The sequence below is a fragment of the Phyllostomus hastatus genome, unplaced genomic scaffold (assembly GCF_019186645.2).
Source record: "Phyllostomus hastatus isolate PE091 unplaced genomic scaffold, TTU_PhHast_1.1 phas_scaffold_60, whole genome shotgun sequence".
Classification (NCBI taxonomy): Eukaryota; Metazoa; Chordata; class Mammalia; order Chiroptera; family Phyllostomidae; genus Phyllostomus; species Phyllostomus hastatus.
Window position 1 is genome coordinate 17,395,885 of NW_025334038.1, and position 27,045 is coordinate 17,422,929.

The 27,045-nt window shown below is 54.2% G+C and overlaps 2 protein-coding genes across 5 annotated transcripts; both read right to left on the minus strand.

The window, feature by feature from the left end:
* Window positions 1-26: 26 nt before the first annotated feature.
* SLC44A4 (solute carrier family 44 member 4) lies at window positions 27-11,456 on the minus strand. Its single transcript, XM_045825984.1, has 21 exons — window positions 11,346-11,456; window positions 9,512-9,560; window positions 9,127-9,200; window positions 8,914-8,992; window positions 7,795-7,894; window positions 7,590-7,715; window positions 7,366-7,426; window positions 5,771-5,861; window positions 5,607-5,675; window positions 5,144-5,382; window positions 4,942-5,041; window positions 4,289-4,381; window positions 3,911-4,013; window positions 2,043-2,296; window positions 1,861-1,955; window positions 1,656-1,759; window positions 1,473-1,546; window positions 1,201-1,271; window positions 1,011-1,105; window positions 853-937; window positions 27-264 (listed from the first exon to the last, which is right to left on the minus strand). Exons 1-21 carry the CDS (start codon window positions 11,383-11,385, stop codon window positions 146-148), a joined length of 2,121 nt encoding a protein of 706 aa, XP_045681940.1. The 5' UTR covers window positions 11,386-11,456; the 3' UTR covers window positions 27-145.
* Window positions 11,457-11,855: 399 nt separating this feature from the next.
* On the minus strand, window positions 11,856-26,492 carry EHMT2 (euchromatic histone lysine methyltransferase 2). Of its 4 annotated transcripts, XM_045826021.1 has the most exons (28): window positions 26,428-26,492; window positions 25,711-25,777; window positions 25,397-25,615; window positions 25,047-25,300; window positions 24,182-24,266; window positions 24,054-24,094; window positions 23,756-23,911; window positions 20,005-20,124; window positions 19,779-19,893; window positions 19,517-19,618; window positions 19,141-19,289; window positions 18,909-19,052; window positions 18,590-18,825; window positions 18,330-18,512; window positions 18,129-18,211; window positions 17,720-17,826; window positions 17,500-17,622; window positions 17,313-17,414; window positions 16,458-16,562; window positions 16,190-16,344; window positions 15,938-16,105; window positions 15,380-15,524; window positions 14,953-15,030; window positions 14,480-14,595; window positions 14,225-14,311; window positions 13,053-13,131; window positions 12,739-12,914; window positions 11,856-12,350 (listed from the first exon to the last, which is right to left on the minus strand). In XM_045826021.1, the coding sequence occupies exons 1-28, from the start codon at window positions 26,467-26,469 to the stop codon at window positions 12,170-12,172; spliced, it is 3,618 nt and encodes a 1,205-aa protein (XP_045681977.1). In that variant the 5' UTR covers window positions 26,470-26,492; the 3' UTR covers window positions 11,856-12,169. The 4 variants fall into 4 exon arrangements, with proteins under 4 accessions (XP_045681977.1, XP_045681978.1, XP_045681975.1 ...); XM_045826022.1 differs by lacking the exon at window positions 19,517-19,618; XM_045826019.1 differs by lacking the exon at window positions 26,428-26,492 and having other exon boundaries at window positions 25,711-26,126.
* Window positions 26,493-27,045: the final 553 nt, after the last annotated feature.

Here is a 27,045-nt window from a genome sequence, read left to right on the forward strand (position 1 = left end):
AGTCGGAAGAAAAGGGTTTCACTGTCGAAGGAATAAAATATCAATCTTTAATAAAATCTTTTTACTACAAAATCAAGACCTGAAAGGCGGATGGGGCTGGGAGGCTGTATAGGCAGGGTGCAGTCTTCGTTCAGGGTCGCGTCTCTCACTTCTTTCTCCTGTTCTCTGGGGGCGCGTCGTTCTTCTTGCCTAAAATCTTCAGAAGGGCCTTGGACATGTAGTAGGGGCGGTCCAGGGAGCCGTCGTTCCGCTCTAAGTCTTCCACTGAGCCGCAACGAAAACCAGTTAGAAGGGACCCTGGGATCTCCGCACTCCCGGCAAAACCCGGGACTAAGTGACCAGTTGCCTGGTTTCCAGGCTGCACTACCAGTAAGTTACGTAATCGCAGTTTACTCATTGGCAAGTGGGGTCAATAATAGTCCATTTCATAGCTTGTAAGGGTTAACGGGGAGGGGGGACAAAACCAAACCAAACAATCTCGCATGCTTACTGCTTAGCGCAGAGCCTGGTACCTTACTAAAGTCTGAATGGATGTATACAGTAGGGTAAGAAAACCCTGCTCACTACAGCCACCTACTGGGAAGCCTACATTTCTACCCAAGGTTTCCCGGGAAATTATACTGGAAGCCTTTCCCCTGAAATGCTCTTTCTTGAAATAACCCAGTAGCCCACCAGCCTGGGAGCTCACTTCCCCCTTCAGCCTCCAAACACCTGGCCAGAGGATGTCAGGAGATGCTCCCTCTGGCTCTGGCTCCTTTGACTCACAAGGTTGCTGTGTCTAGAAACACCAAGTCTTCAAAAAACCCTGAGTAGCCTCTACCTTGAAGTTGGGGGGCGGGGGGAGTCACTCACAGAAACAGAGGAAGAGTGTGTCCACACACATGCCAAAAACGCTGAAAAAGCCGCTGGCAATGACGTAGGCCCCCAGGATGGAGGTCTGGAAGACACAGGTCTGTTAGGATTTGTTTGGCAAATTAGGGGATAAGGCAGAGTCGAGGAGTCACACTCACCATGATGGGCAACCAGTAATAGTTGAGGTGGGGACTCTCAAAGTCTTTACCCAGCCCAGGGATACGACCAGTGAAAAAAAAGAAGGACAGGACGCCTGTGGGAGAGGTCAGTGTCATTCCTCTAAAGTCACCTCTTTAGCTTCCCAGCACCCCCGCTCTTTGTCCTTGTAACTCCTTCCCTAGTCCTTACCAACACCACCCACCACCAGCAGCTTCCCGAAGAACAGCAGCAGGTCTGTGACTTTGTCCAGGACAACCACCCTGCATGGGGAGTTGGAGCAGATGGGGGGTGAGGGGCCCAGCAGGGCTATATGATTTGTCATGACAGAGACAAAATGAAAATTGTTCACATTTCAAGATCGAGGCAGCAGAGCTTTAAAGAAAACTCAAGGCCCTTCGAGCACAGCATGCCCATGAAGCTGGCTGTACGTAGGAGATCACAGGGTCGGGGGACAACCTGACCTGACAATGTTCCGCATGAGTAGCATGAAGGCATTTTTGGCTGAGACACAGAAATTCTTCCCGTAGATGGCAATCTGGGTGGGTGGAATGGTGAGTTACCTGTGGGGAACTCACCAGGGCCAGGGTGGGGGGTTTGGGGCCAAGGGCCTTGAAGCAGAGGGCTGCTTGCGCAGTAGGGCTCACCATAATGTATGCGTTTCGGTTCAGAAACTTGATAAACTTTTCCAGACACCAGAGGCAGCACTTGAAACAGCACATGATGCAGCGGGCTATAGGATTCTGGGCTCCTGGGGACCAGAAGCTTGGGTTTGGACACTGGTTCTGAAGGCCTTTCTCCGAGGATCCAGCTGCTCAGCTGGGCCTCCCTAAGCCTCTGACCTTGGCTCACCTCTCAGTTTGTGATCAACATACTCCAAGATGACTCGGGCTATCTGCACAAGGGCCAGGATGAGGGCCCCAAAGGCCAGAGACCCTGTGTGGTAACTACAGAAGGATTAGTCAGTCAGAGGCAGCCCGCAAATCCCTGGGACTCCTAGGCTCACAATTCCTAGCCCCCAGCCCCAGGCTTACCGTAGTGTGCGGATGAAGGCAGCGCTCAGAGGGAAGGTGGGAATATCCCGGGGCTTGTCTAAGGCCCAGTAGAAGGAGGCAAAGGCCCCAGCCAGAACACACTGGCCCAGGGCCAGGACCCAGTTGAGGGTCCAGAATAGCCCCAGGACTGCGTAGATTTGCAAGTTGAAGAGAAAACGTTGTACCAGGCCTGTGGACAAGTAGCCTTGGAAGACGCACATCAGCCCTGGGCATGAGGAGTTCATGGGCTGAGCCTGGGGGACACAAATTAGGCTCATTCCCAGTCAGCTCCTGCCACTCCCAGAGTAGAGGGCAGGAAGTAACAGCCTCCCCCAGCTGGGGAAGCAGGTCCTTTCAGGAGATTCATCTCCAGGTTCAAACTGGGTTTAGCTTATCTATTATGTGAGCATAATATTGTGAGCATTCACTTCTTTCGGTCTCTGGGTGGGCACAAGAGCTCCCAGGAGGTCCCAGGACATGTGGGCAAAGGCTTAATGGTGTGTGGGGAGCCATGTGACTAAAGCCTGGCTCTGGAGAGCTTGGCACTCAATTAGTAGCGCCCTGTCAGAACAGCCTCTGCAACTCTAGCCGGAACGTTTTCCAGCAAAACTGAAGACTGGATATCAGATGATATTAAAATGTTATTGTTCATTTAGTTGAGTTTGATAATGGCAATAGTGGTTATGCTTTTTAAAAGCCCTTATCTGTTAATATCTATCCTGATGTATTTACAAGGGAAATGGCATGATGTCCAGAATTTGCCTTAAACTCTAAAAAAAAAAAAAATTGCTCATATGAGTGATGAGATAGATAAAATGGGAAAGTTGAAGGTGTGGAATCTGGGTACAGGAATTCTCTACCTAGTATGTGGTTTGAAAGGTTCTGAAATAACAAGTAAAAAGCACAGAAATTAAAAACAAAACAAAACAAAAAAACCCCACTTTCCAGCAAATGTGACAACCTTGGTAACTCCTGAAATTTGATACAAAAATACACCACTTTTCATTTGTATGTAACTGTGGCTTTGTGTCAATCTCCAATGCTAGATCCTGAGCAAGTTGAAAGCAAGAACCAGGTCGTTGGGGCCTTGCACACCCAGTGTCTGGCATACGTGGGCCTATTGCGTAGGTAAGCAAACCTCCCGCTCCTGTTTCAGAGTGGGGCGGAACAGCTGTGGGCAGAGCCCCTGGTCCCAGCTCAGAGCAGGTGGCCACATGAAAGCTTTGAGGACAGTAAAGTCCCAGAGGTCCAGAGCCACTCCCTGGGACCCTCTCAGGGGAGACTCCAGCAGCCCCTCTTCCAGATCCCCACCCCAGGTGTCCCGCCTACTTATCGTCTAGGGAGCTCTGTTTCCAGGGAGGGGGATTTAAAACAAACAAACAAACACTAAACAAAACCCGTAGTTATCAGCTCTTATCAGGTGCCAAGCATTGCACTAAGAGCTTTATATGCCCAATATCAATTAATCTTCTTGGCCACCTTGAGAGATTGGTATTAGGGTTAGCTCCACTTTCCAGATGAGTGGACTGAGACCCGGTTGGGTGGGATTGCTCATGGTCCTCCTGGAAGAATGTCTTGGGGAGGGTAGAGTTCTGGTATGCAGCTTCCTGAGGCCTGGCCCTGCATCTTGCACAGCATACCTCTTCCTCCTGCCTCAGGTGTCTGTCCTGCCCTGTCTCAGGGCCAGGATGACTAGATGTGGAGCCAGAGGACTGGCTTCCTTTTGGGCTCTGTTGGGGGCATGCTGTATGACCTTGAATGAGCCCCTTGCCTTTTCTGACCCTCAGTCTCTACTCCACGACGAGGCATTTGTGGAGATCCCTTAGACCTGTTGGTGCCTCCTCCTTCTCTACCCCCAATCCCCTCACCATGGGGTCACATGATGTATTCACTGGCGCTGTCTCACAGCTGGCTAAGCTGATGTTGGGTGCCCAGAAGACATACTGAGGTTGTCCTGATGTGGCCAGGTACCCAAAAGGAAGTCAAGGAAAGCATGGTCACATGTGGGCCCCTACAGAGTGCCTCCTTAGGAATCCCTTCCCAGGGCCTCATGTAGGATGTTCACTGTGCAGATTGGCTGGATTCAGCCTGACCTCCCTCTTCCAACTCTGTCTAGGGATGGGGCTGTGTCTGCCCAGAGGAAGGGGAGCCGTCCTCCCATTGTGCTAAGACACTGTGCAGCTACTGCCCTTTCTGCCCTCTGCCCCACAGACCCCAGGAGGGCTGGCTGTGTGCAAAAAGGATACAGAGCGATCATGGCCCAGTAGGCAATGCAGATGAACAGGAGGACAAAGGTAATCAGCGGGTAGAACATGGTAGACATCATCAGTCCCACAGCTCTGCAAGGAGATGAGTACGTCCACCAGCAGGCCCCCACTGGCCCTGGCCCCACCTCTGCCCTGCAGGGCCTGCTCCCTCCCCCAGGCTGGGCACAATGCTGGTGATCCCAGAGGGAACTGAAATGAAGGAATCAGGCTCAGGGTGGAGCAGCTTCAGGGAGAGTAAGGGAAACGAGTCCTCAGTGTATGGTGTGTTGGCCAACTTGGCAGATAGGTCTTGGTTGGGAGCAAGCTGCTGCTTCTCTTCCCTGCCTGGATTCCTGGGTCATCCCACCCAACCACCATCACCACAGCAATCATTCTCAAGGGGGATCTGCTTCATGCTCAAGGCACTTGAGACCCTAACTCACTTCATCCTCAGGGCAATCCTACAAGGTAAGAACAATTACCACCCCCGCATTGCATTACTGATAGGTAAACTGAGGCTCAGAAAGGCTGTCATACATCAGAGTTAACACTATTCTGCCCTTCATCTCTAGGGCTCCTTGCCAACTGCCCAGCATGCCCACACTGGCCCACACCCCTCCCCTCTGCCCCATCTCCCTCAGACAGGCGCTGACTTGCTGGCCTCCTTCAGGAGGGCGATGGCGATACGGATCCGCTGCCGCAGGAAGATGAGCATGAGCAGCAGGAGGCCTTCCAGCACAGCCAGTACAATCACTGAGGGTAGACAGGGCAGAAGGGCGGGGGTCAGGGCCAGGGTCAGGCATGGCCCAGGCAGCCCTTGGGCAGCTGGTGTTTGGAGGGGGACAGGGTACTCACTGGCTGCCAGCCAGGTCTCCCGAACGCTGCTGTAGGCACTGAGGTTGGTGGTGAAGCCCACCTGGCTGATGGAAGCGTTTGGATCTCCCTGCAGCGCTTGGTACTCTTTCCAGCAGTGGTAGATGCCATATGCCAGCACGCCTAACACCCCTATGATCAGGACCAGCACCATAGGCCCAGCCACCAGGCGCAGAAGCAAAATAAACAGCAAGCTCAGGACCAGAGCCACGGCGAGGGCACTGTAGGGAGGGTGAGGTAGGTGAGGGTTACCCCTGGTCCCCAAATGCCCTTCCTCACACCCCAGATTAAACTTCCTTTCTATTATAAATCCTGTTGGGCTTGAGGTTCATTCTGAGCTCTGGCTCCTCCTTCTTTTTCTAAAGACTGGGTTTCAGACATGGACTGGAGGATGAGGATCAGGAAAGAGCAGGGAAGGAGAAAGTTGTGGAATCTGGTGACTCACACAAGAATCCAAGACCAAGATTTGGCAAAATCTTCGAAGATCTTAATGCTGATGTCATGAGCACTGAGGCTGTCAAAAAGACCATTATGGGGAAAGACAGAGTCAGGCAGGGCTGTGGGTGGGAAGGGGTGAGGGACAGAAATATGGAGGCAGGGGGTGCCCACCTGATCCCCTGGTAGATGGTGTTGTTGCTGGAGATCCCTGGGAGTTCGGGCCAAGCACTGTTATTGACCCATGGAAGACAGCGCCCCAGAGCTGAAGGAAGAGAACTGGCTATTGGGTTGGGGATTGGGGCCCAGAGATTTGCCTTGAAAGTCTCTGGTCCCATCTCAGCCCACAGTGCCTTCAGGGGAGAGGGGAGAGGGGCTCTGCTCCCTTGGGCAGTTGCTCCTGATTCTATAGTCAAAAGGGAGCTCTTCTCCCTGGCTGGCGTAGCTCAGTGGATTGAGCGCAGGCTGGGAACCAAAGTGTCCCAGGTTCGATTCCCAGCTAGGGTACATGCCTGGGTTGCAGGCCATAACCCCCAGCAACTGCACATTGATGTTTCTCTCTCTCTTTCAATCTCCCTTCCCTCTCTAAAAATAGATAAATAAATAAAATCTTAAAAAAAAAAAAGGGAGCTCTTGACCACAGAGCCCAGGCCACGCTTCCTCGCTTCCTTCACCGTCTCTTAATGACCCCTTCCTTTCCTCCCTGAGCTGCTGCCTTGGCAGACCCTCCTCCTCTCTGTCTTGACCCTTACAACACCTCCACCTCCAACCTTGCCACCCATCAACCCACCCATCAACCCACCCTCTGCCCAAGTGCAGGAGAGACTATGGCACAGCATGGGCCTCATCGTTCCAAGGCTCAAGGTCACTCTGTTGCTCAGACACCTCCAGAGGCTCTGCCCTGGCCAGTGTCTACCTCATGGCCAGGCTTCAAGGACCCACTGTCCGAACACAGCCGCTTTCCCCTCACCTCTGTACCTGCACTCTTGCTGAACCCTCTCTGAGTGTCTCCCTCCTCCAGAAATTTTATCTATTACTCCCTGTTCAGCTCCATCGACACCTCACCTCCTCCAGGAAGTCTATGCTGTCTCCCGAGGCACCTACTACTTGCCTACAGCACTTGTCACCACCCTTACAACAACTTTGCCAGGTAAACTTGCTTCAACATTGGCAACATTCTAAAGATGAGGAAACAAGGCTCAGAGAGGTTAAGTAATGGGCCCAAGACCACACACCTAGAAAGTGCTGGGATTTAAATCCAAACCTGAATTTGGAGCATTTGAGGTACTTCCTCTTGTACTTATGGTGAGAACTGAATATCTTTTCTCATGCTATAATTTAAATGTTTTTCTTTTAAAAAATAACATTTACCATTGGAAAGAAGAACATATAGAATTTTTAAGAAGTTAACTGCAATCCCACTACCCTGTCACATCCTTTAGTAGCAATTGTATGAACTTCTAGTTTGTCTCCTGTGCATATACCTAAATGTACACTCTCTGTGCATGTCTTCATGAGATTCCCATGCACCCTCTTTGTGGATGTCTCCAATCTCCCCACCTAGCATGTAGCTCCCACAGGGAGCAGTTGTCATCTTCCCTGCGTCTGTCCCCAGGGCCTGGCACACAGCAGGTACATGATAAACTCTGCCTCAGCCCAGTTGTGCTGAGTGAAGTTGTGTGACTTCACTCTCTCCGACTCTGGTTTCCTCATTTGAGCAATAAAAGTATAGGACTAGCTGCTGACTGAGGAAGGAGTGTGCTTCTCACCTGGAGTAGAAGGAAGGAGGAAACGGGGGCACAGCTCTTGTCGCAGGCTTTGGTGTACTGGCTGGGGTGTGGGAGGAGGACGGACAGACACACAGTCATAGAGAAGGATGAAGGACTGACCCCCCCCACACACTACCTCCACAGCCATCTACCCAACTCCCCTTCACAACCCCACCCATGTGGCCCCTCCTTGAAGACAACAATGACATTGGGGCAGTGCTCACCATACTCCAGGGCACCCCCGGCAAACAGACATCCCGGTCTGCGGTGTAGAAGACTTCCCCGACCGTCTGTGAGAGCTCACTGTTACTCACGACCCACGGGGCCTCCGGACAGGAAGACACACACACCTGGGGGCAGAGAGTATGCCGAGAAGCTTGTACCTGGATCTGGGGGAGATCTGGGCAGAGGCAGGCCCCAGACTCTGACCTGGGGTGTGGAGCACTGCAGGCCTTGTGCAGCGACAGTGATGATGTTGGTGTCCAGGATGCAGCTGAAGATGTTGAAGTATAGGAGATAGGGTTTATCTCTGCAGGAAAGGAGGAAGTGCATGTGTCAGGGCCTGGTCAGGTGTAGGGGACAGCCAGACCTTGCTTCCAGGCCGCAGTGGGCCCAGGTGGGCTTGACAGGCACCACCCAGCTCCTGGCCTTAGGAAGCTCAGTCCACCTGGGAGGTGTGAGAGACACTAAAAAAATTCCAGAGTCATTCAGTATTGCAGATGGTTCAGACAGAACTGAGCAAATTCATGCTGACAAATCTTTAAGAGCAAGAACCCTAGAGCCAAATCACCACCCACTTTATGACTTCCAGCAAGTCATTTGATTGCTCACTGCCTCAGTTCCACCATGGCTTTAAATGATTTTGTGAGTATAAAGTACACCGCCTGCCTGGAACATGTACATACCATATAAAGACTAGAGGTTTTATTGTTGGTTGAAATTTCCTGCTTGCAAAGACTGATGGCCTCACTTCTGGGACCATTCTTGCATTTCAGATGAAGATATCAAAGCTCAGAGAGGTTGGGTACTTTCCCTAAGGCCATACAGCCAGAATCCCAGTTAGGGATTCAAAGACCAGTCTCTGAAGTCTAAAACCCTGTGTGGCTCGTTGGATTGAATGCCGGCCTGCGAACTGAAAAGTCGCCAGTTCGATTCCAGTCAGGGCACATGCCTGGGTTGTGGGCCAGGTCCCCGGCTGGGGGCATGCGAGAAGCAATCAATATATCTCTCGCACACCAATGTTTCTCTGCTTCTCTTTCTCCCTCCCTTCCACTCTCTCTAAAAAGTAAATAAATAAAATCTTTTAAAAATAAATAAATAAAACCCATGCACTTAACCTTGACTCTACGTTGCCTCACATGGGGGTAGTGCTCATAAGCCAACTTCCCAGCAATGGAGGCTGCTTACAGGGACCTGGGGGGTGAGATTCAGGGAGGCGGTCTGGGAGGTGGAATGGGAGGGCAAGAGGGAAGGGCCTGGAGCCTGAGTGTTGGGTGTCTCCTGCCCATCCCCATACTCACCACCCTTTTGGCCCTCTTCCGTACTCACTTGTTTGCCCCTAAGCCACAGTAGGCCCCAGTAGAGTTCCTGGGGTAGAGGACTTGCCGGGGGTCTCCATACACCCATGCTGGACACAGAGACACACAGAAGAATCACCAGAGGGGAAGGGCAGGGATTTAATAGGGGCAGCCATGGGTACGGTCCCTCTCTGGGTTATTGCCCCCCAGCCACTGCCCCAGCTCTGCACAACTGGAAACTCACCCACGATTCCCACCACAATATAACCCAGAATGAAGAGAAGGAAGAGGACACAACAGATGACATCTGTGCAGCTCCTGGAGAGGAAGAGGAACGCCTTTGGGGAAGAGAACTGGAGGAGACTGGAGAGTGGGCATTGGCAGATTTCAATTTTCTAAGAAAACTTTTTTCTATGTGGGTAAACTTTTCTCTAAAATAGAACAGAAAAGTGCTTAACTCATAAATGCTCAGCTGGATGAATTTTGCCAAAAGACACACGAGAACATCACTAGCACTCCGGAAGTCCCTGTGCCCCCTCCACACACAACAATGCCCCAACTCTCCAGGGACAGAAGTTTTCTTTCTCACAAACTTCCCTGCCCCCACCAGTGCAGTCCCCAGAACTCACCTGTTCTTGATGGGGCCTCGAAAGGAAGGGTCATATTTGACCGGTTTCCCTGAGGGGCATGGGAAACAGTTTGAAAAGTGAGGAACTGAAAGGAGTCTCTCTCCGCATTTCCTGAACCCCCAAATCTTTCCCCGCCCTCACTAGGGTTTGCAGGAGATGGACAGCGGAAGGGCTGACTGGAGGGGAAATTGGAAAGCAGGAAAGATAGGATTGAGGTCAGGCCAGCAGCTGACTACTCATCATGAATCCACTCAGGTGGCCTTGAAGGAAGGAGAGGGGGGCTTTTACCGGTCATTTCCAGTTCACATCTTGAGGCCAGCAGCCAGGAAAATGGCCTTTATCTCCTGCCCCCACCTTGGCTCATCATTCTAGACACTCTCCCTAGTTGTTAGGTGGGTCTCTGTATCTAGTAATCTCAGTGGGCCTCATGCTCCAATCCTTGTCCCCCTCCCTCCCTCCTCAGGGAGGTCACAGGCCCTCCCCCATCTGCTCCAGATGGCACCCCTGGCTCCAGGCCATGGGGAAAGAAACAAACCCAAAGCATCAACTCTGCAGGGACTGGGGAGAGAGGAAGCTCCCCGTAGACCCCACCTGAAGGGACCTCAGTCTCCAGGCCACTGCCTGTCTCTGGGCATGCAATCAAATCAGGGTGACACCTGAGCTTGGTGACTGGGATTGTGACCGTGTCCTGTTCCTGGTCCTCCCTGAGTACACACAGGGAGGAGGTGGGGCCAGGCTCCTAGGGTCTTTTGTGGGCAATGTAGGCAGAGTGGAGGGCTGGACAAGTGTGGAAGGAGGTGGGGTCTGCAGGTGCTCTGGACCCTGTCCCTCCGTGGCTCTCAGACAGCCGTTCCAGGAAGTCTCCTGGAAAGTCCTTACAACTTCTTCTCCGGTCCCCTTTGGGGCTCAAGCCCCGCTCTGGGAGGCCTCTGCTGTGGGGTCCCCCTCTCTCCAGAGCAGGGGCTCAGAGCCCCCAAGATCCCAAAGGACTTGTATAGGCAGGCCTCTAGCTCTCACTGCTCACAGGGGTCCTTGGGACTGGTCCCTGTTTCCTCTCTCCTCATATCGCCCCACCCCTAGTTCTCAGACCCCTGGGACAGGCTCCCAGCCCTCATTCCTCACAGATTCTGGAGACGGGCTTCTTGCTCCCTCTCCCCTCAGGACTTACCCTTCATGGGAACCCCGTAAGGCCCCTGCCTCTGTTCCTCAAGGTGCCCCCAGAACGTCTCCTCTATTAACACACCCAGAGGCAGAACCATCCTCCCTCCATAAAGACCCTGGGCCCCAACTCCTCACAGGGGCCCCCAGCACAATTCACTTCCCCTGCCACTGCTCACAGAGACCGGTGCGGATCCCCAGCACCGGTCTCCCTCAGAGACCCAGAGTCCAGGGTGAAACTTCCTCATGGGGACCCCAGCCTTTACTGCTGACAGGGGCCTGCACCACTGGCAGGTTGCAGGCTCCACAGTACAGGACACCCCCAGCCCTTGAGCCCCAGCCCCCTCCTTAGGACCACACCCTGCCTCCTTCCATTCAGGGTTTGCTTCCTGATCAGGGCCCTGCTGGCCCTGAAGGACCAGAGTCTAGGTCTCAATCACCCTCTTCTCAGGGACTCCAGCCCATTTCCTCTTGGAGTCCCCTGCTTCACTCCCCAAAGTCTCCTCAGCAATGGCACCCTGCCCCTGAACCCAGTCCTCCTCCCAGGACCCTGGCTCTGCCTCCTTCCATCAACTCCCCCAGCTCCTCTCCCCAGGGCCAAGCCCAGACACCGTTCCCCCAGTGCCCAGCCAGGCCTCCCTCCCTCTGCAGGGCCCTGGCCTCTCCCCAGCCTCACCGTAAGTCTCCTCCACGTCCATGTCCTGCTTTCCCCTCATGGCTCAGTCTCCGGAGTGATTGGAGCCCGGGAGACCAGGCAACTCACCTGCCATCGCCCCGCCCTCCCACGTCACAGCCCCACCTCCACCTGTGGTCCCCCGACACACTCTAGTTCCTCCTTGGTGTGTGGGAGGGAGGGCTGAGGGCGGGAAGGCCCAGCCAGGGACAGGGCACAGGGCTGCTCGCTGAGACCCACAGACCATGACCTGAAGGACCTGGAATGCTCCAAGAATCCTTCCTAATCCTGCAAACTACCTCACACACGTCCATATCCCCTAGCCAAGATTGTTATTTGCCTTTTAGGCTTTGATTAGACCCTGCCCTTGGTGGCCCCCCACTGCCCCCTCCTGTCCTGGGCTACTGTTTATACCAGCCCAGCCTCCCATCTCGCTCTGCCCCTTGGACTCACATTCCTTCGGCTGTGTGTGCATCCTCCCTGGAAGCCCCACCCCCACAATCACCCAGACAGTTTGTTACCAAACCCAGTATTTATTGAGAACAAAGGAAACCAGTTGGCAGAGGGCCACTTCAGTTCATCAAACTTTAGCTGAGGTTGGGAAGCAGAGGGGCGGCCAGCCCACGTCACCCTCCCAGGGAGGAACCAGCCCTGGAAGAGGGGCTGTCAGACCCCCAGGGCCTGGCTGGGGTCTCTGGCCAGGAATGTGTGAAGGGCTATGGGGAAAGATGGCAGTGTCCCTGGGTGTGGCCATGAGCAGCAAGTGACAGAGGCGGCTGCTAAGCTGGTGGCCACTCAGGGGTGGGGAGGGAGAGTATGGTCCACTCTCAGGGATTGACAGAGGGCAGGGAGCTGAGCTCGGGCAGCAGCTCCGGGTGGGGGTCCAGGCGGGCCAGGCGGCTCTGCTCTAGGGCGATGGCCTCAGCTGAGTGCTTACACTTCTCAGAGCCACACTGGCAGGTGAAATATTTGCTTTTGATGTCCCAGAAGCGGTCGCCATAGTCAAACCTGTCAGAGGAGCACAAGAGGCTTATGGGGGCCAGACCTGACTGCCCAAGCCCATTCCAGAACCCGTGGATCCTGCTCCCCAGGGGGCACTCTGGCACCCACACCCTTCTTCTCCCAATAGGCTCTAAATCCTTGCATGCTCTATGGGTCTGCAGCACCAGCACTGGCTGGGAACTTGTCTGAATGCAGAGTCTTGGGCCCTATCCCAAACCTATTGAATCAAAATCCTCTGTGAGGCTCAGGCCTATATAACACAACCTCCAGGGACACTTCTGTACACTGACTCTGAGCTCTGCTCTAATCCAAGCTGGCAAATCAGGAGCTCTCTCCAGCTGCTGGCCTCAGGTGTGCTGTTTCCCATGCCCCGGGCCGAGCCCAGCCACCTCACCCCAGCTCCTCCCCGGTCCGGATGTCTCGGGAACTGAAGAAAGCAATGCGTGGAAACCGCAGGTCTTGGTGCAGCATGAAGACCCGGACGGGGATGATGTTGGGGTCACACAAGTGGTTGATGAATCGGCTGATGTTGCCATAGTAACGGGCATCGATGCAGTATACCTCTCCATCCTGAGGGGAGGGTGGCACACTTTACATTTACCACCTCTCGTGCCCCGCCAACTTCCCCACTCACCGACAACCCTGTCCTGCCCTCCCCAGGTTTCCACTGCTGCCCGGGAGTAGGAGACAGAGGGGCCTCCTGCCCACCTTGTTGTCTAAGTCGAAGAGATAAGAATCATCCTCTCTCACATCGGCCTCGGCGTCGGAGATCAGCTCCCCGACATACCTGCCGGGCAGGAAGTGATGGTGCTGAAGGTGAGCTGGGGTTACGGGGGCCGGCTCCAGGCCGTGTCTCCTCACAACCCCACAGGCTCCTCTTCCATTAGGTCAGATGCCTAGTAGTGTCTGTGAATGTCGCAGATCAAAACTGCTGGGACCTGGCTGGGTGGTCCCCTCTGAAGGTGAGATCAGGAGGAGGAACATGGGGACACTGGCATGTGAGGTCGTCACTGGATAGCTGCCACAGGTGGGGCCAGCAAGTGCGGTGGCCGGGGATGAGCTGGTGACACGGTGGGGGAGGTAAGGGGACTGATGCCAGGCCTCCGGAGTTCAGGGGACAGCCCGTGGCCTTGGGTGGGAAACTCTGCTCAGGCTTAGACACTCAGAGGTTTGTGGACTCGGAGTCACCACGCAGGTGGTAGCAATGGCAGGCTGAAGGACATGAGTGGTCAAGCCAGCAGGAAGGGGTAGAGCCACAGAAGCTGTGAGGAACTCTGGGGAAGAAGTCAGAGGTGAGGATGCCCGCACTTGGAGAGTAGAGGAAGAGGAGCTGGTGAAGAGGAAGGGTAATTAGGGACCATTTGGATGGTCCCTAAATAAACAAATGGGGTTAAAAGTTTTTTTTTTTTTTTTTAAGTTCAAAGGAGACCTAGGTAAGTTTAAAGGCCATGAGCTAAGAGCCAGGGGGCAGAGAGTGATTACAGATGCCAGGCAGAGAAAGGAACTGATGGGGAGGAAAGAGGGCCCTGAAAGTGGACAGAAAATGAGGCTCAAAAAAGCCAAGGATACCAGCAGCTGAGTGGAGTTCAAACCCTGATTTATCTCCCAAAATGGTGCTTTCTCTAGCTCAGAAGAGCAGGGGCAGGCTATATAGGGCCGGGAAGAGGGGGCAGGGTGGGGATGTGGGCAGTGGCGATGGATAGCTCTGTGGTCTGGGCTGAGTGAGGTAGGAAGGGTGCCTGGCTGTGGGGAAGACAGTGTGAAGAAGCTGGCTGGAGATGGGACCGTGAGAAGAGTAGGACCCATCAGGGAGAAGGGCAGAGAGGGCAGAAGAGGTAGTAATGGCTGTGGATCCATCCCTTCATCCCTCCCCAACTCACTCGCAGATGAAGGTTCCCTGGGGGATGGTCTGCAGGGCGCGGACACCCCAGCCCATCTTGGCGGTTCGGTAGAGCTGCAGTCGCACCCTAGGGGTGGGAGAGAAGGCGATGTTGGGTGGATGGGAGACAGCGTGTGCTTGTATGTCTCTGTGCATGTGGGTCTGTGTGCGCGCATGTGTGCGTGCTTGTCTGTGCATGCAGTGGGCAGCAGCGGGGGGTGGGGTGGGAGGGGAGGCTGCAGGGACAGGGTCTCACTTGATGCCACTCTGCACCACCCGGTTCTTGCAGTTTCTCCAGCAGGAGCAGGCCTGGTTACACTCGAAGATCAGTGGGGGCTCGATCTTGTTAAATTCCTGGAGCAGCCGCCCATCCTTCGGGAGGGAGGGGAGGACAGTGGTTTCTGTGTAGTCCCACTTCAGGTGTCCAAGATCCCCAAGTCCCACAGAAGAATCCTCCCCTGACCTCAACCTGGTGACAGGGAGGCCAGGGTGGGGGATACTACACACACTCTAAGAAAGGACAAATGCCCCACAACCACCCGCCTCAACTTGCATGTGTCTGGGCCAGGCCCACCTCTGTCCTGGCAGTGTTGCAGGAATTCCAGGTCTGGCCCTGCCCTCTCTGCCACTCCCCCCCAGGGTAGGAGGTGAAACACAAGGTCCCGGGGAGTGAGCACAAGGCCTCCGAAGGAGTGAATGAGCACCTGCGGACAGGGCAAGGGCACGTACCTTGTCATACCAGCAGCGAATGCTGAGCTGGCCGCACAGGCAGTTGGAGCTGGAGCAGTCGTCCACACAGGTGCAGTGCTGGGCGGGAGGCAGGGTGAGCCTGACCCCCGGAATTGGCCCTGGCCCATCAGCTCCCAGGGCTCCCTGCCCCCCAGCTGCTGCCCTTTTGTTAGGGTCCGTGTTTTAGGATCGTGATGGTCCCACAGCGAAGGGAATCAAAATGTTGCTGAAGGTTTGTCCCTAGGGCTACCTCAAGCCTGCTTGATACCGTCCTGTGTCCAGAGTAAGAAGACCCTTCTCTGGGTGGAGACCACGCCCCTGGAGCTCCCTTCCAGCCATGACTTTGCAGGTTCTCTTGTTGGCCCACGACTCGCCCCACTATACTTGGTGGCTCTGCTGTCCCCTCAGGAGGTCTCAGGCCCCTCACCTGCAGATGGGTGATGTTACGGTCGATGTTCATGGTGGATGTCTCGCAATTCTCCGAGATGTACTTATAATCCTCGGGGCAAGGCTCCCCGTCCACGCCGTTGACACAGGGAATGGGCACATTCTCATAGCCCCGGGCCACGTCCCTGGTAAGGGAAATGGGGCTGAGGGCTCCTCTAGGTAAAAAGAGAGGAGTGGGGAGGTTCCTGGGCCGTGGGGATTGGGCTGGGGGGCTGGGGGAAGGAAGAGGAGGATTCTGGGTGTTCATTGGGGCATGTGGAGGGAGGTTGCCAGAAAAAATGCAGGGCACCAAGTAAAAATCAGATTTCAGATAAACAAGAAATAATTTTTAGTACACGTACATCTCAAATACTGCACGGGACACTTTTACACCAAAAAGGTAGTAACTGTTCATCTGAGATTCTAATTTAACTGGATATCCTGTTTTTACTTGCGATATATGGCAATCCTAGTAGGGGGAACCGGAAGGGGTTCTTGGGACTCAGGGGAGCCTGGGGAGGGCAGAAGGCAGTTCGGGGACTGAGGGCCCAGCACTCACCGGCAGATGATCTTCTCAGTGCGGATGGCCCGGTTCCCCACGCCAAGCCGGAGCTTGCGGTTGAGCTGCAGTGCAAACCACACGTCAGAGCGCTCAGGAGTCAGGTCCCATGCGGTGTCCCCCTCCTTGTTGCGCAGCTCAGGATTCGCTCCACGTGACAGGAACAACCTGGGAGGGGAGAGGAAGCCTTAGAGGCCGGGGGCCGTGAGGGGCGGTGGAGGGGCTTTGGGTGTGGGGTGGACAGAGGCTCACAGCACACAGTCATGGTAGCTCTCCCGGGCTGCGATGTGCAGGGGCGTGTCCCCGTGGTAGTTGACAGCATGGAGGTCGCAGCGGGCATTCAGGAGGACCTCCGCGATGGCAGCGCTGCCAGTGAAGGAGGCCCAGTGCAGACAAATGTTTTCTTCCTGTAGAGGTGGTGGCAGAAGGAGTGGCCCGGGCAATGAGCCCTTGAATCTAGCCTCCACCATGCTCAGGGCCTGGGCCAGCCCCACCTCCCCCACCCCAACCAAACTCTCACGTTGTCTGTGAGGGTGACATCGGCACCCCGTGTGAGCAGCATGCGGATCACCTCGATGTGCTTGTGCTCTGCGGCCCAGATGATGGGCGTCCATCCCCCACTATCCTATGGGTGGGAAGGGAGTGAAGAGAGTCGGGGGCAGGCCCAGCATCCAGCCCTGCTCACCAAAGCAGCATGTGGGCAGGAGCACATGCCCTGCAGCCAGACTCAGCTAGAGGCCCAGCTCCGCCACTCAATGCTGTGGCACCCTGAGCAAGTCACTCAATGTCTCAGCGTCTGTTTCCTTATCTATAAAGTGAAACTACAGTGTGTACTGTTCAAGGCTGCAGAGTCCTTTTTCTCTTTCTAAAAAGTACATTATTCCCTAGGTCTGCCTACTCAAAAGTCCTAGATGCAGTGACCCAATAGCAACAGCTATCCCTAGGTACACAGATGGTGTGTAAATGCTGAAAGGCCAGATGCTCCCAAAGGATACTAGGTCATGTCAAAAGCCACAGGAGCCAACTTCCAGGGGCTCCTCCTCACAAAGGATGGATTGAGAAGAAAGACAATAGAGTAAAACATATCTATCACACGAAAAACAAAGACTTCACAAATAATCTCATTGGACACTTCAGAGATTAAAGCAGCAACTCATTACTCTGAAAACTGATAAAGAGAAAAGCAAGAAAGAAAATAGTGAAGAGATAGCTGAATGAGGAGAGAGAAATAAGGGAACAGCTGGAGCAACATGGGATGCAGGGAGGGGTCAGAGGTCAGCCAATGTGGAAGGTGCCACAGCCTGAGGCTGAGCCAAGGACCAAAGGGCTGGGTAGCGGGGAGTGGGAGGGGTGACAGGGCAGCTGGGCCTCTGACCTGGGCGTTGACGTCCACCTGTCCCGTGCTGAGCAGCAGGCTGACCATCTCCAGGTTCCCAATTTTGGCTGCGTGGTGGAGGCAGGTGGAGCCATCCTCCTCCTGAGGGAGACACAGGCAGATGAGTCTTCCAGCTGGCACCTCTAAGCCAGTCCCGCCCCTGGGCCCCGTGGCCAGCCTAGCACACCTTGCTATAGACACAGCCACCACGCTGCACCATGTAGCGGGCCACCTCCAGGTGGTTGTTCACCACAGCCTCCATCAGCGGCGTCCGCTGCTGCTTGTCCACTGCGTTGATGTTGGCTCCCGCCTGCAAGGAAGGGGCATGTGGGCTGGTGCCAGGGAGGGGCCAGGCAGGGGGCGCCCGAGGGCCTGGTCAATGAGGCAGAGGGCCAGCCCATGCTGACCTGTAGCAGCACGTGGCAGATCTCCACAGAGCCCTTCTGGGCGGCTGCATGCAAGGGCGTGCGCTTGCTCTGCTGGTCGCTCTGGAAGTTGGGGTCCAGGTTGTCCACTGTGGGGAGAGCCCACCACGCCGGGAGAGGAAGGGACAAGGGGTAAGCAAGCCAAAGGCCAGGTGGCACCTCCTCCAGGAAGGTTTCTCAGGGCACGTGTCAGGAGTAAGGAGCCAGGTGCATTAGCTGTGCCTGAGTTCAAAGCGGCCCTTCCCCTCAGTGCTGCTGTGCACTGAGCAAGGCAGGTAACCTCTGGGGAGAGGATGAAGTCCTTCACTGCGCTCCTGGCCCCAGCCCAGCGCCTGACATATCCTCGGGCCCAGTCAAGCTTCGCTGAATGAGTAAGCGGATGGATACTCACACAGCATCAGGATGACCTTCTGCAGCTCCCCCTGCTTCACTGACAGGTACAACTGCCGTGGGTGGAAGCGCAGTTTCTTCCGCCTGCCATGGTGAGGGAGGGCGGGGTCGGCTCCTTAAACTCCAGCATCAGCTTCAGCAACCACAGATCCGCCCTTCCAACCCACCCCAGTCTCCGTGCTGAGAGCAACACCCCCCTCACCTCTCCGACTCCTGGATGACTAGTGCTTTCTCCAGGGCTTCCCGGCCTGGTCCAGGTGGCAGCCCCACGGCTGAGAGGCACCCTCCACTGGGCAGGGTCAGGGAGGGCCCTGAGCTGTCAATGGTGTCAGCCACAGGGTCACAGGGTGGGCGCCGGAGCTCCCCCTGCCCTCGCATCCGGGCACTGCAAGAGAAGGGGCTAATGTCTCGGGTGATGGGGAGGAGCAGGGAACAGACAGTGAGGAAGGGAGAGGCCAGTACCTGGGCTGAGAAGTGTCTGCTCTCCCAGGAGCGTCCTGGGCCAGGGGTAGGGGGGCAGGGGCTGCAGTGCCAGCTGGCGGTGTCACTCCATCTCCCCAGGGGATGGTCACCTCCTGGGCCTCGGACGCATCCTCCCCACAGTGGGGACAGAAGACCATCCCATTCAGCTGGGACACACAGGCCTTGTGGAAGCGATGGGCCACACGGAAGTCGGGGTGGCACTCCAGGAAGGTGCCCTGGACAGGGAAACAACACGGTGAGGCGATGGAAGCCCCTTTTGTGGCGGGGCTCACTGCCGGTGTGCCCTGTGGCCACTCACCGCCGTACAGAAGTAGCCACAGCCTGGGCAGCAGTGGTGTTTGACCATGCGGGCGCGGTGGGCCTCACAGAGCACCATCAGGGCCACACGGCTTGATGGCCTCATGGTCTCCCGCTTGAGGATTGCAGCATTGCAGCCCGACAGCTGTGGGCAGAGAGGATGGGCGAGAGGAGAGGTGAGGCGGGGGCCTGGGCCACGTAACCGGTCTGCTTCTCCCTGTCCACGGGCCCACCTCTCCATCCACACTCTCTGTGGCCATGCACTTGTGCCCTGCTCGCTCGCTGATGCGGTCGATCTTGGGCGCCTCCATGCGGCAGCTGCACAGGGGCAACTCCTCAAATCCGCGTTCTGTCTCCAGTGAAGATGTGTCGTTGGACACCCCTTAGAGGAACAAGGGAGCTGAGGGAGGCCCTGCCCCTCACCCACCGGGACCCCTGGTGGGGCCGTTCACCCCCACCCTGCCTGCCTTTCTCTCTGTGCTCCAGAACCCCCAAAGGCTGGCCATGGATATATATACCCTGGCTCCAATGGGGTCTCCCTCCTCCCCCTTTCCCTCCGGTCCTGAGGGTGCCCCCTAGTGGCTCCCTATCCCAGCAATTGGCAATTACCAGCGTGGTTGGGGGAGAGGGTCCCCTCGCTGGGCAGCTCCAGGGACCCCAGAGGGACCTCCATGTACTCACTGGGGCCTGAGGAGCCCACACCATTCACTCCTGACACAGAGACAGAGAGAGTGAGAGTGCGAGCCCATGGGCACCTGGATGTGTGGGCACATGCGGGCATGTACATGCATGAGCACGTGTTTGTGCATGCTCTCTGGGGGCTGGGACGGGGGCTGGAGGAGGGGACCCCAAAGCAGAGGAACCTTCTCACCTCGTGGCTCCTTGGTCCGGGGAGGATCCCGCTTCCGCCGTTTCCGGGAGGGCTTCACCCATGGGCTGTCCTTCCGCCATTTCTTTTTGGCTTTTCGCCGGCCACTGGAACCACTCTGGGGAGGAGGGAGGGTGGAAGAGCCTGGCCCCAGCCCTCACTCCTCAGGACTCAGACCTCTGGCCCCACAGTCCCTACTCTTCTGGGCATGTCAGCCCCCAGCTCTCACCCTGTCAGACTGATTGCCTGACTCCTCATCTTCCTCCTCTTCCTCCTCCTCTTCCTCCTCTTCCTCCTCCTCTTCTTCCTCTTCCTCACTCAGTTGTTCAGCAAGCGCTTCAACCTCGGACTGGGACAGAGGCAAAGTGGGGCGGAGCAAACAGGGACCCTTGGGCCACAGATCTCTCCAGGGGGGACTTGGGAGAGAGGCAGAGCAGGTCGTGTCCAACCGCCAGGACTCACACAGTGAGACGGGTAGAGAAAACAGCCACTGGAGGAGGGCTCTCCAGTGGAGGCGAGTGCTTGCAGGAAAGCAGGGAAAGAGCAGGAGGAAGAGAGGTAGAATATTATACAGCAACAAAAAGAAGGCACAATGGTTAGATGGAACAACATGTTTGAACCTTGGTAAGGCAATATTAAGCAAAAAGCAAAACCAAACAAAACCCCAGTTAAGTTCCAGAAAGGAAATGTATAGTATGTATATGTATACTCGCTCTTTCTATGAAGTTCATAAATAGGTGAGACTATCAATGGCTGCTAAAGACACTCGATGAAAAGCTAATGAGGAACTTTACAGCGAGGATCAGGCTGACATCACTTCAATCTCCTCTGACTGATCTCAACATAACTAATAAAAGGCCACACGCCCTACGCCTCCTGGCATGATGTGACAGGAGGCACTCGCACCAGCAGCGGTGGGGTGCGCTCCTGAAGCTGACCTAGCTTTCAGATACATGACTACAAGGGATACTTGTCAGAGAGCGACGAGTCAGTCCCCGCCCAGCCGGCCAACCCCTAAGTGTGAGGATTCTGTCAGACAACTGACCTGGTTTCTTCAACAAATAAATGGCAAGAAAATTTTTTTTAGATGACAGGGAACCTACATATCAAGAAAGAATGGTGACAAGTGTCAAGTCAATGTGTGGGCCTTGTTTGAATTTTGACAAATAAAAGCCCATTTATGAAACAAATGAGATATGAAGACTTAAATGGTAGTGAAACGATGATATTGAGAAATCACTGGTAAATTTTTTAGGTGTGAAAATAGTCATGCAGTGATGTTAAGGAACAGAAAGAGGTCTTTTCTTTTTAAAGATTTTATTTATTTATTTTTAGAGAGAGGGGAAGGAAGGGAGACGGAGAGGGAGAGAAACATGAATCAGTTACCTCTTGCATGTCCCAATCAGGGACCCAGCCAGTGATCCAGGCAGGTGCCCTGACCGGGAACTGAACTGGTGACCTTTGGATTTGTGGGAAGAGGCTCAACTCACTGAGCCACACCAGTCAGGGCAGAAAGAGGTCTTATGCTTAGAGATACATATGGAAATATCTCTAGATAAAACATGGCCGGGGCTGGCTCTAACACAAGCAGGGTCCGCTGGGGGAGGAGTGGATGGTGTAAGGACCGGCTGTCGGTGCGAATACACGACGGGGTAGGAGAGCCTCTTCAATCAATGCTGCTAGGGAAGCTGAACCAGCTTCTTACCCCATATATGAGAATACACTCAAAATGGATCAAAGACTTCAATTTAAGACTTGAAACCATAAAATTCTTAGAAGAAAACATACAGTAAACTCTCTAACATGGCTCTTAGCAGTATGCTTTTGGACATGTCTTCTCAGTCAAGGGCAACAAAAGAAAAACTAGACATGTGATTATATTGAGCTAAAAAGTGTCTGCATAGCAGAGGAAACCACCAACAAAACAGAAAAAGATATTTGCCAGTGATACATCTGATAAAGGATTAATATCCAAAATATGTGAGAAACTCATATAACTGAACAGCAAAAACCAAAACCAAACCAAACAATCCAACTAAAAAATGGGCAAAGGACCCAAATAAACACTTCCGCAAAGAGGACATAGAGATGGCCAATAGACAAAGGGAAAGATGCTCAACATCACTAATGTTTATAGTGATATGAGCAAATTAAAACCAGTGAAGTTTCACCTCACACCTGTCAGAATGGCTACCATCAATAAATCAACAACTGTTGACAAGAGTGTGAAGAAAAGGAAACCCTTGTGCACTGTTGGTGGGAATGCAAATTGCTGCAACCACTATGGAAAACAGTATGGAGGTTCCTGAGAAAAATTAAAAATAGAACGACCATATGATCCAGCAATTCCACTCCTGGGTATTTATCCAAAGCAATCCAAAATGCTAATTCAAAAAAACACATGTGCCCCTATGTTCACTACAGTGTTATTTATAATAGCCAAGATACAGAAGCAGCCTCAGTGTTCATCGGTTGACGACCGGATAAAGAAAATTAGGTACATATATAATAGAATATTACTCGACTGTAAGGAAAGAATAAAATCTTGCCATTTATGACAACATGAATGGACCTAGAGGGTATTGTGCTGAGTGAAATAAGTCAAAGACAAATGCCGTATGATTTCATTTATATGTGGAATCTAAAAAACAAAATAAATGGAGCAGAAACAAACTAAACGTTAGAGAGGATTTTGAAAGGTTGCCGGATGAGAGAGAGGCAGGAGGCTGGGTGAAAGGGGAGTGACTGGGAAGCGCACACTGGCAGGGAGGGCACAGCCCCGGGGGTGTGACGTGAAGCACAGCACAGGGGACGCAGTCAGCACCGTGACGAGTATGTGTGGGGCCAGGCGGGGACTGGGACTCAGGGGCAGCACTTTGTACAGCACATGATTGTCTGACCACTGTGCTGTACACCTGAAACCAGTAGAAGATAACATTGAATGTAAAAAACAAACATATAAATTTTAAAAAGAAAAAATACTGGGGTGGGGGGTAGTGGTTGGGGGAAAATGCAGTCAACTGTAATTAACAACAATAAAATAATTATTAAAAAAAGAAAAAATATCAGCTGTGTATTGCTAGAGCTGGGTGATGGCCTCATGGGGCTCACTGTTCTATTCTTTTGTGCACACGGTTGGTTGTTAAACAACACAGGGGCAGGGTGCCGACCCCCATGCAGTCAAAACTCCATGTGTAACTTTTGACTCCTCCCAAATTAACTAGCAGCCTGCTGGTGACTGGAAGCCTTACCAATAATGTAAACAGTTGATTAACATATATTTTGTATATGCAATACATACTGCATTCTTACAATAAAGATAGAAAAAATAAATCATAAAAAAATACACCGACAGTATTTATTTTTAAAAAATCTGTGTAAGAGGACCCATGCAGCTCACACCTGTGTTGTTCAAGGATTACCTGTATTTGAAAGTTTCCATGATAACACAAAACAGGCAAGACTAAGCATTATAGTACATAGGCAAACACGTGTACGATAAAACTGAACCAAGTGCCCTGCCTGGTGTGGTTCAGTGGATTGAGCGCCAGCCTGTGAACCAAAGAGTTGCCAGTTCAATTCCTAACCAGGGCACAAACCTGGGTTGCCGGCCAGGTCCCCAGTAGGGGGCACACTTGAGGCAACCACACATTGATGTTTCCTTCTCTTTCTTCCTCCCTTCCCCTTTGTGTAAAAAAATAAATAAAATCTTAAAACAAAACAAAACAAACAAGCAAACAAAAACCAAACTAGGAGCAAAGGAATAACCCAGCAGGCAAACAACAAATAAACCATAAAATGGATGGTGGTCGCTGTGGAAAGGGTAGGGATGGAATGGGTGCAGCACACACGGCATTAGGTTATAGAGAGTATGGGGCAATGAATTAGTGGGTGTTCAGAAGATAAAAAGGAGAGAGTGAAGCGGGGGGCAGAAAAGACGGGAAAGTAAGCCCTGGACACGGGGCGGCAGGCCATCTCACCTTGCTGTCAGAGTCCACACGCTCGTCCACAGAGTAGGAGTCATAGTAGAGGCTGAAGTCATCCCCCACCACTGTCTCCCACTCCTCCAGGGACCCAGGGTTTGCCTTCTCCAGGGTCATTTCTCCTGAACTCCGGGCAGAGCCCAACTCCTCCGACTGGAAAAGTAGGACAACAATAGACACTGCTGGCATTCCCCACCAACCCATTTCCTTTGAGTGGGGAAGCAGTCCTAGTTTGGGGCTTCCCTGAAGTAGCCCCCAGGTGGAGAGGTCTTGTTCTCTGCCCCTTCCTGCTCACCAGGCCACCTCCTGAGTTCAGTTTCCTCCTTTTGGCCACATCTGGAAGGAGAGAAGGATCCAGGCTTGTACTCTAAACCCTCAGGACAGGCCATATCAAGCTGCAGGTGGGTGAGGGGTGGGACTGACCTGAGGTCACCTTCCCAAGCGGGTGCACATCATCACTCATTCGGAAATGCTGCACTTCAGGGGGCCTCTTCTCAGGGACTGGGGGCTGGGAACCAGAGGGAGCACACTCAGGATAAGGAATTGGTTGTGGTTTGGCCTGAATTAGCCAGGAGTGCCAGATGGTGGTGAGGTGGTGAGCCACAACTTCAAAAATGCCATCTCATGCTGAAGTAGCCAGATGTGGCTGTAACAAGAACTGCTGTCTCCCCAGAGAAAGTGGGTCAAGGACATCCCACACCTAACCCTCACTTCTTCGAGTGTGCAGTGGGTCCTTTCTTCCCATTTTATAGATGAGAAAACAGGTTAAGACCTTGACCAAAGCTACTCAAACCACATGCACAACACAATACTACCAAGGGCCCTAAAAACACTGTCATAAAGGTTGTGAGATTCTGGGGCCCCGGTCATGTCCCTTGCCCTCATCTCATTCCCAGTAGGAACACAACCTTTAAAATGAAACAGGGGTAGGTTCTATGGGAGGAAAAATTCCCTGGGGTGTCACTTCGAAGTAAAAAGAGTGGTTTCAAGTTTCTTTACATAATCATTATCTTAAGAGTAATTAAAACATTAACTACATAAATAAATCTTTAACATTGGTCTCTTCTACTCCCCTCTCCCCAAGACGGTAAGCTCCAGGAAGACAAGAAACTATCTGTTCACACATTACACCCCAGTCCAGAATGTGACACAAAATAGCCCTTTGGTAAATTGTAAAGTTGTGAATGGATTGGAAAAGACCTGAATATGTATTATAAAAAAGCCCACAAGAGATGGAGGGTTGATTACCTGGCTCTCCCACCCCCTCAACCCTTCCCCTAATCCTCACCTGTCCATTTCCAGGTTTGGACATGGTTTTCCTGGCTCGGTGGATCTTGGGCTGTCCCTCAGGGCTGGTAGTAGATGGAGTAGGTTCAGGGCCTGATGCTGCTGCCCCCTGGGCCCCTGGCATACTCAGCAGCCTCATAGCCAAACTCTGGACAGATGGTGGTGATTTCCCAGCCCCTGTCATTGACATCTTGGCACGGCTGGGACAGGCACCCCCTTTGCTGGGTGAAGAGGGGAATGACTTTGTGGCATGACCTGGAAAACACACAAGCAGACAGGCAGAGGCAAGATTAGAGGAAAGGCAGAATCAGAGGATGCCCCACCTCATCCCCAGCCTCCACAGCCTCTCACCCAGCAGGATGCGCCCCCCTTGCAGGTCCCCATCTCCCTCAAGATTTTCAGGTTCATCCCCAATGGGTGGTGTGGCTCCTACAGGGGTGTTGGCCCCCTCATCGCCAACAGTGACGGTGACAGTTGCTGGGGATGAGGGGCCAGCAGGCTCCAGAGAGTCGGGGCTGGCCTTAGGTAGGGTCTCCTCACTAAGTGGGTTGTCCCCAAAGGAGCCATGAACTGTAAGGGAAGAGAAAAAGTTCAGGACTATGGGCTCAGGGAGTCCTGTGTTTGGGGAGGTGAAGTCTAGCTGGGCCGGTTTCTGTTTCACTCACCTCTCTCGGTGGCTCCTCTGAGCTCCTTGTCCAGCACCAGAGCCCCCATCTCAGCGGGGACCTCCCCCTGGGAGGCGACACAAGGGATAGGAGGGCTGGTCAGCCCGGTAGGAAGTTGGGGGACCCAGGGCCCCTGGGCCCTGGGAAGAGAGAGTAGGCTCCGGGGCCTACCTCTTCCTCTGTGGGCACCCCCCCTTCCGCGACCTCGGCTGCCGGGAGGGGCCGCACGACCCCTCCCCCGGGCCCGCATCAGCCCCCTGCCTCTGGGTAGACCCCGCATCTCAGAGGCCGAGAAGAGAGGAGGGGGAGGGGGCGGGGCCTCCGAGCACCGGCCCCGCCCCCTCCTCCCGGTTGCACGAACCGTTCCCCCTTTGTCCCCCAGGCCGCGGGGACCCCGGGTACCAACCCCTCCAGCGCCCGTTGCCCCCCCCCCAGCCCGGAGGACGGCCCCTCGTGCCCCTCGCGCGTGCTCCTGGGGCTCCGGCGCCCGCCGCCCACTCGGGGACAGCCAGCGGCTGCACGCGCGCCTCCGTGCCCACTCCCCCCACCTCCCACCCCCTGGTCCCCTCATCCGCCCCCGGTGCTAGCCCTCCGGATTGCTGTAAGTCCTGCCCGGGCCCCCCGGCCCCGTTGCACCCCCGGAGCATTGCACGGGCGCGCGCTTCCCCCGGGCGCGCGCGCGGGCATGCACCCGCCTCTCCCCCTCCCCTTCCGCACCTCGGCGGCCGCCGCCGCTGCAGCTCCCGCCGCCGCCGCCATCGCCGCTTGCGCTGGGGGCAGAGCCGGCGCGCGGCCGCCCCGGGTCACGTGGGCGGGGAGGGAGGGCGAGGAGAAACTTTAAAGGAGCCACTGCGCGCTTTCTGTCCATTTTCCTCCCAGAGGGGCCTTGTAGTTGGTAATGGTTGCTGTAGGGTGGAGGCTGCTGGAGAGAATTGCTGCCATTCCTGGTTTTATTTCAGCAGGGAACCGAAGGCGAGGCGCTACCGGGTCCAGGTGTGGCCTCTTCATCCCCCTACACCAGGTTTTAGGTAACAAGCTGTGTCAGACTCCCGGGAGCGGCTGTATTTCCAAATCTGGCTTACGTGTGCTTCTCCCGCTTCTCGGTGCTTTCTAGTTTGAGGCTCCAGATAGAAGGCACAGACTCAATTTTGGCCTCGCTTCTCTAACGAGCAAGAAGGGGTGATGGGGACTAGCAGAGGACACTTTTACTTTTGGCTGGCTTTAGCATGCTGGTTAATGTCCCGTTTTGAAAACTCGGGGGCCCTCCACTTTATGCCAGACATCTTGCCCCACCACATGCACTAGGCATTCAGGTGAGCCCCCAGTGGCCCGAGT

Coding starts and splice junctions, on each gene's coding strand:
- SLC44A4 (XM_045825984.1), bottom strand. CDS start 11,385: ATGAGGGGAAAGCAGGACATGGACGTGGAGGAGACTTACG. Junction 7,895..8,913: donor TGTGGCTTAGGGGCAAACAA/GTGAGTACGGAA, acceptor CCTTTCCTGCAG/AGATAAACCCTATCTCCTAT. Junction 1,106..1,200: donor GCTGGTGGTGGGTGGTGTTG/GTAAGGACTAGG, acceptor CCTCTCCCACAG/GCGTCCTGTCCTTCTTTTTT.
- EHMT2 (XM_045826019.1), bottom strand. CDS start 25,990: ATGCGGGGTCTACCCAGAGGCAGGGGGCTGATGCGGGCCCGGGGGAGG. Junction 23,912..24,053: donor TGAACTCAGGAGGTGGCCTG/GTGAGCAGGAAG, acceptor CTACTTTTCCAG/TCGGAGGAGTTGGGCTCTGC. Junction 18,513..18,589: donor GCAGACACTTCTCAGCCCAG/GTACTGGCCTCT, acceptor CTTCTCTTGCAG/TGCCCGGATGCGAGGGCAGG.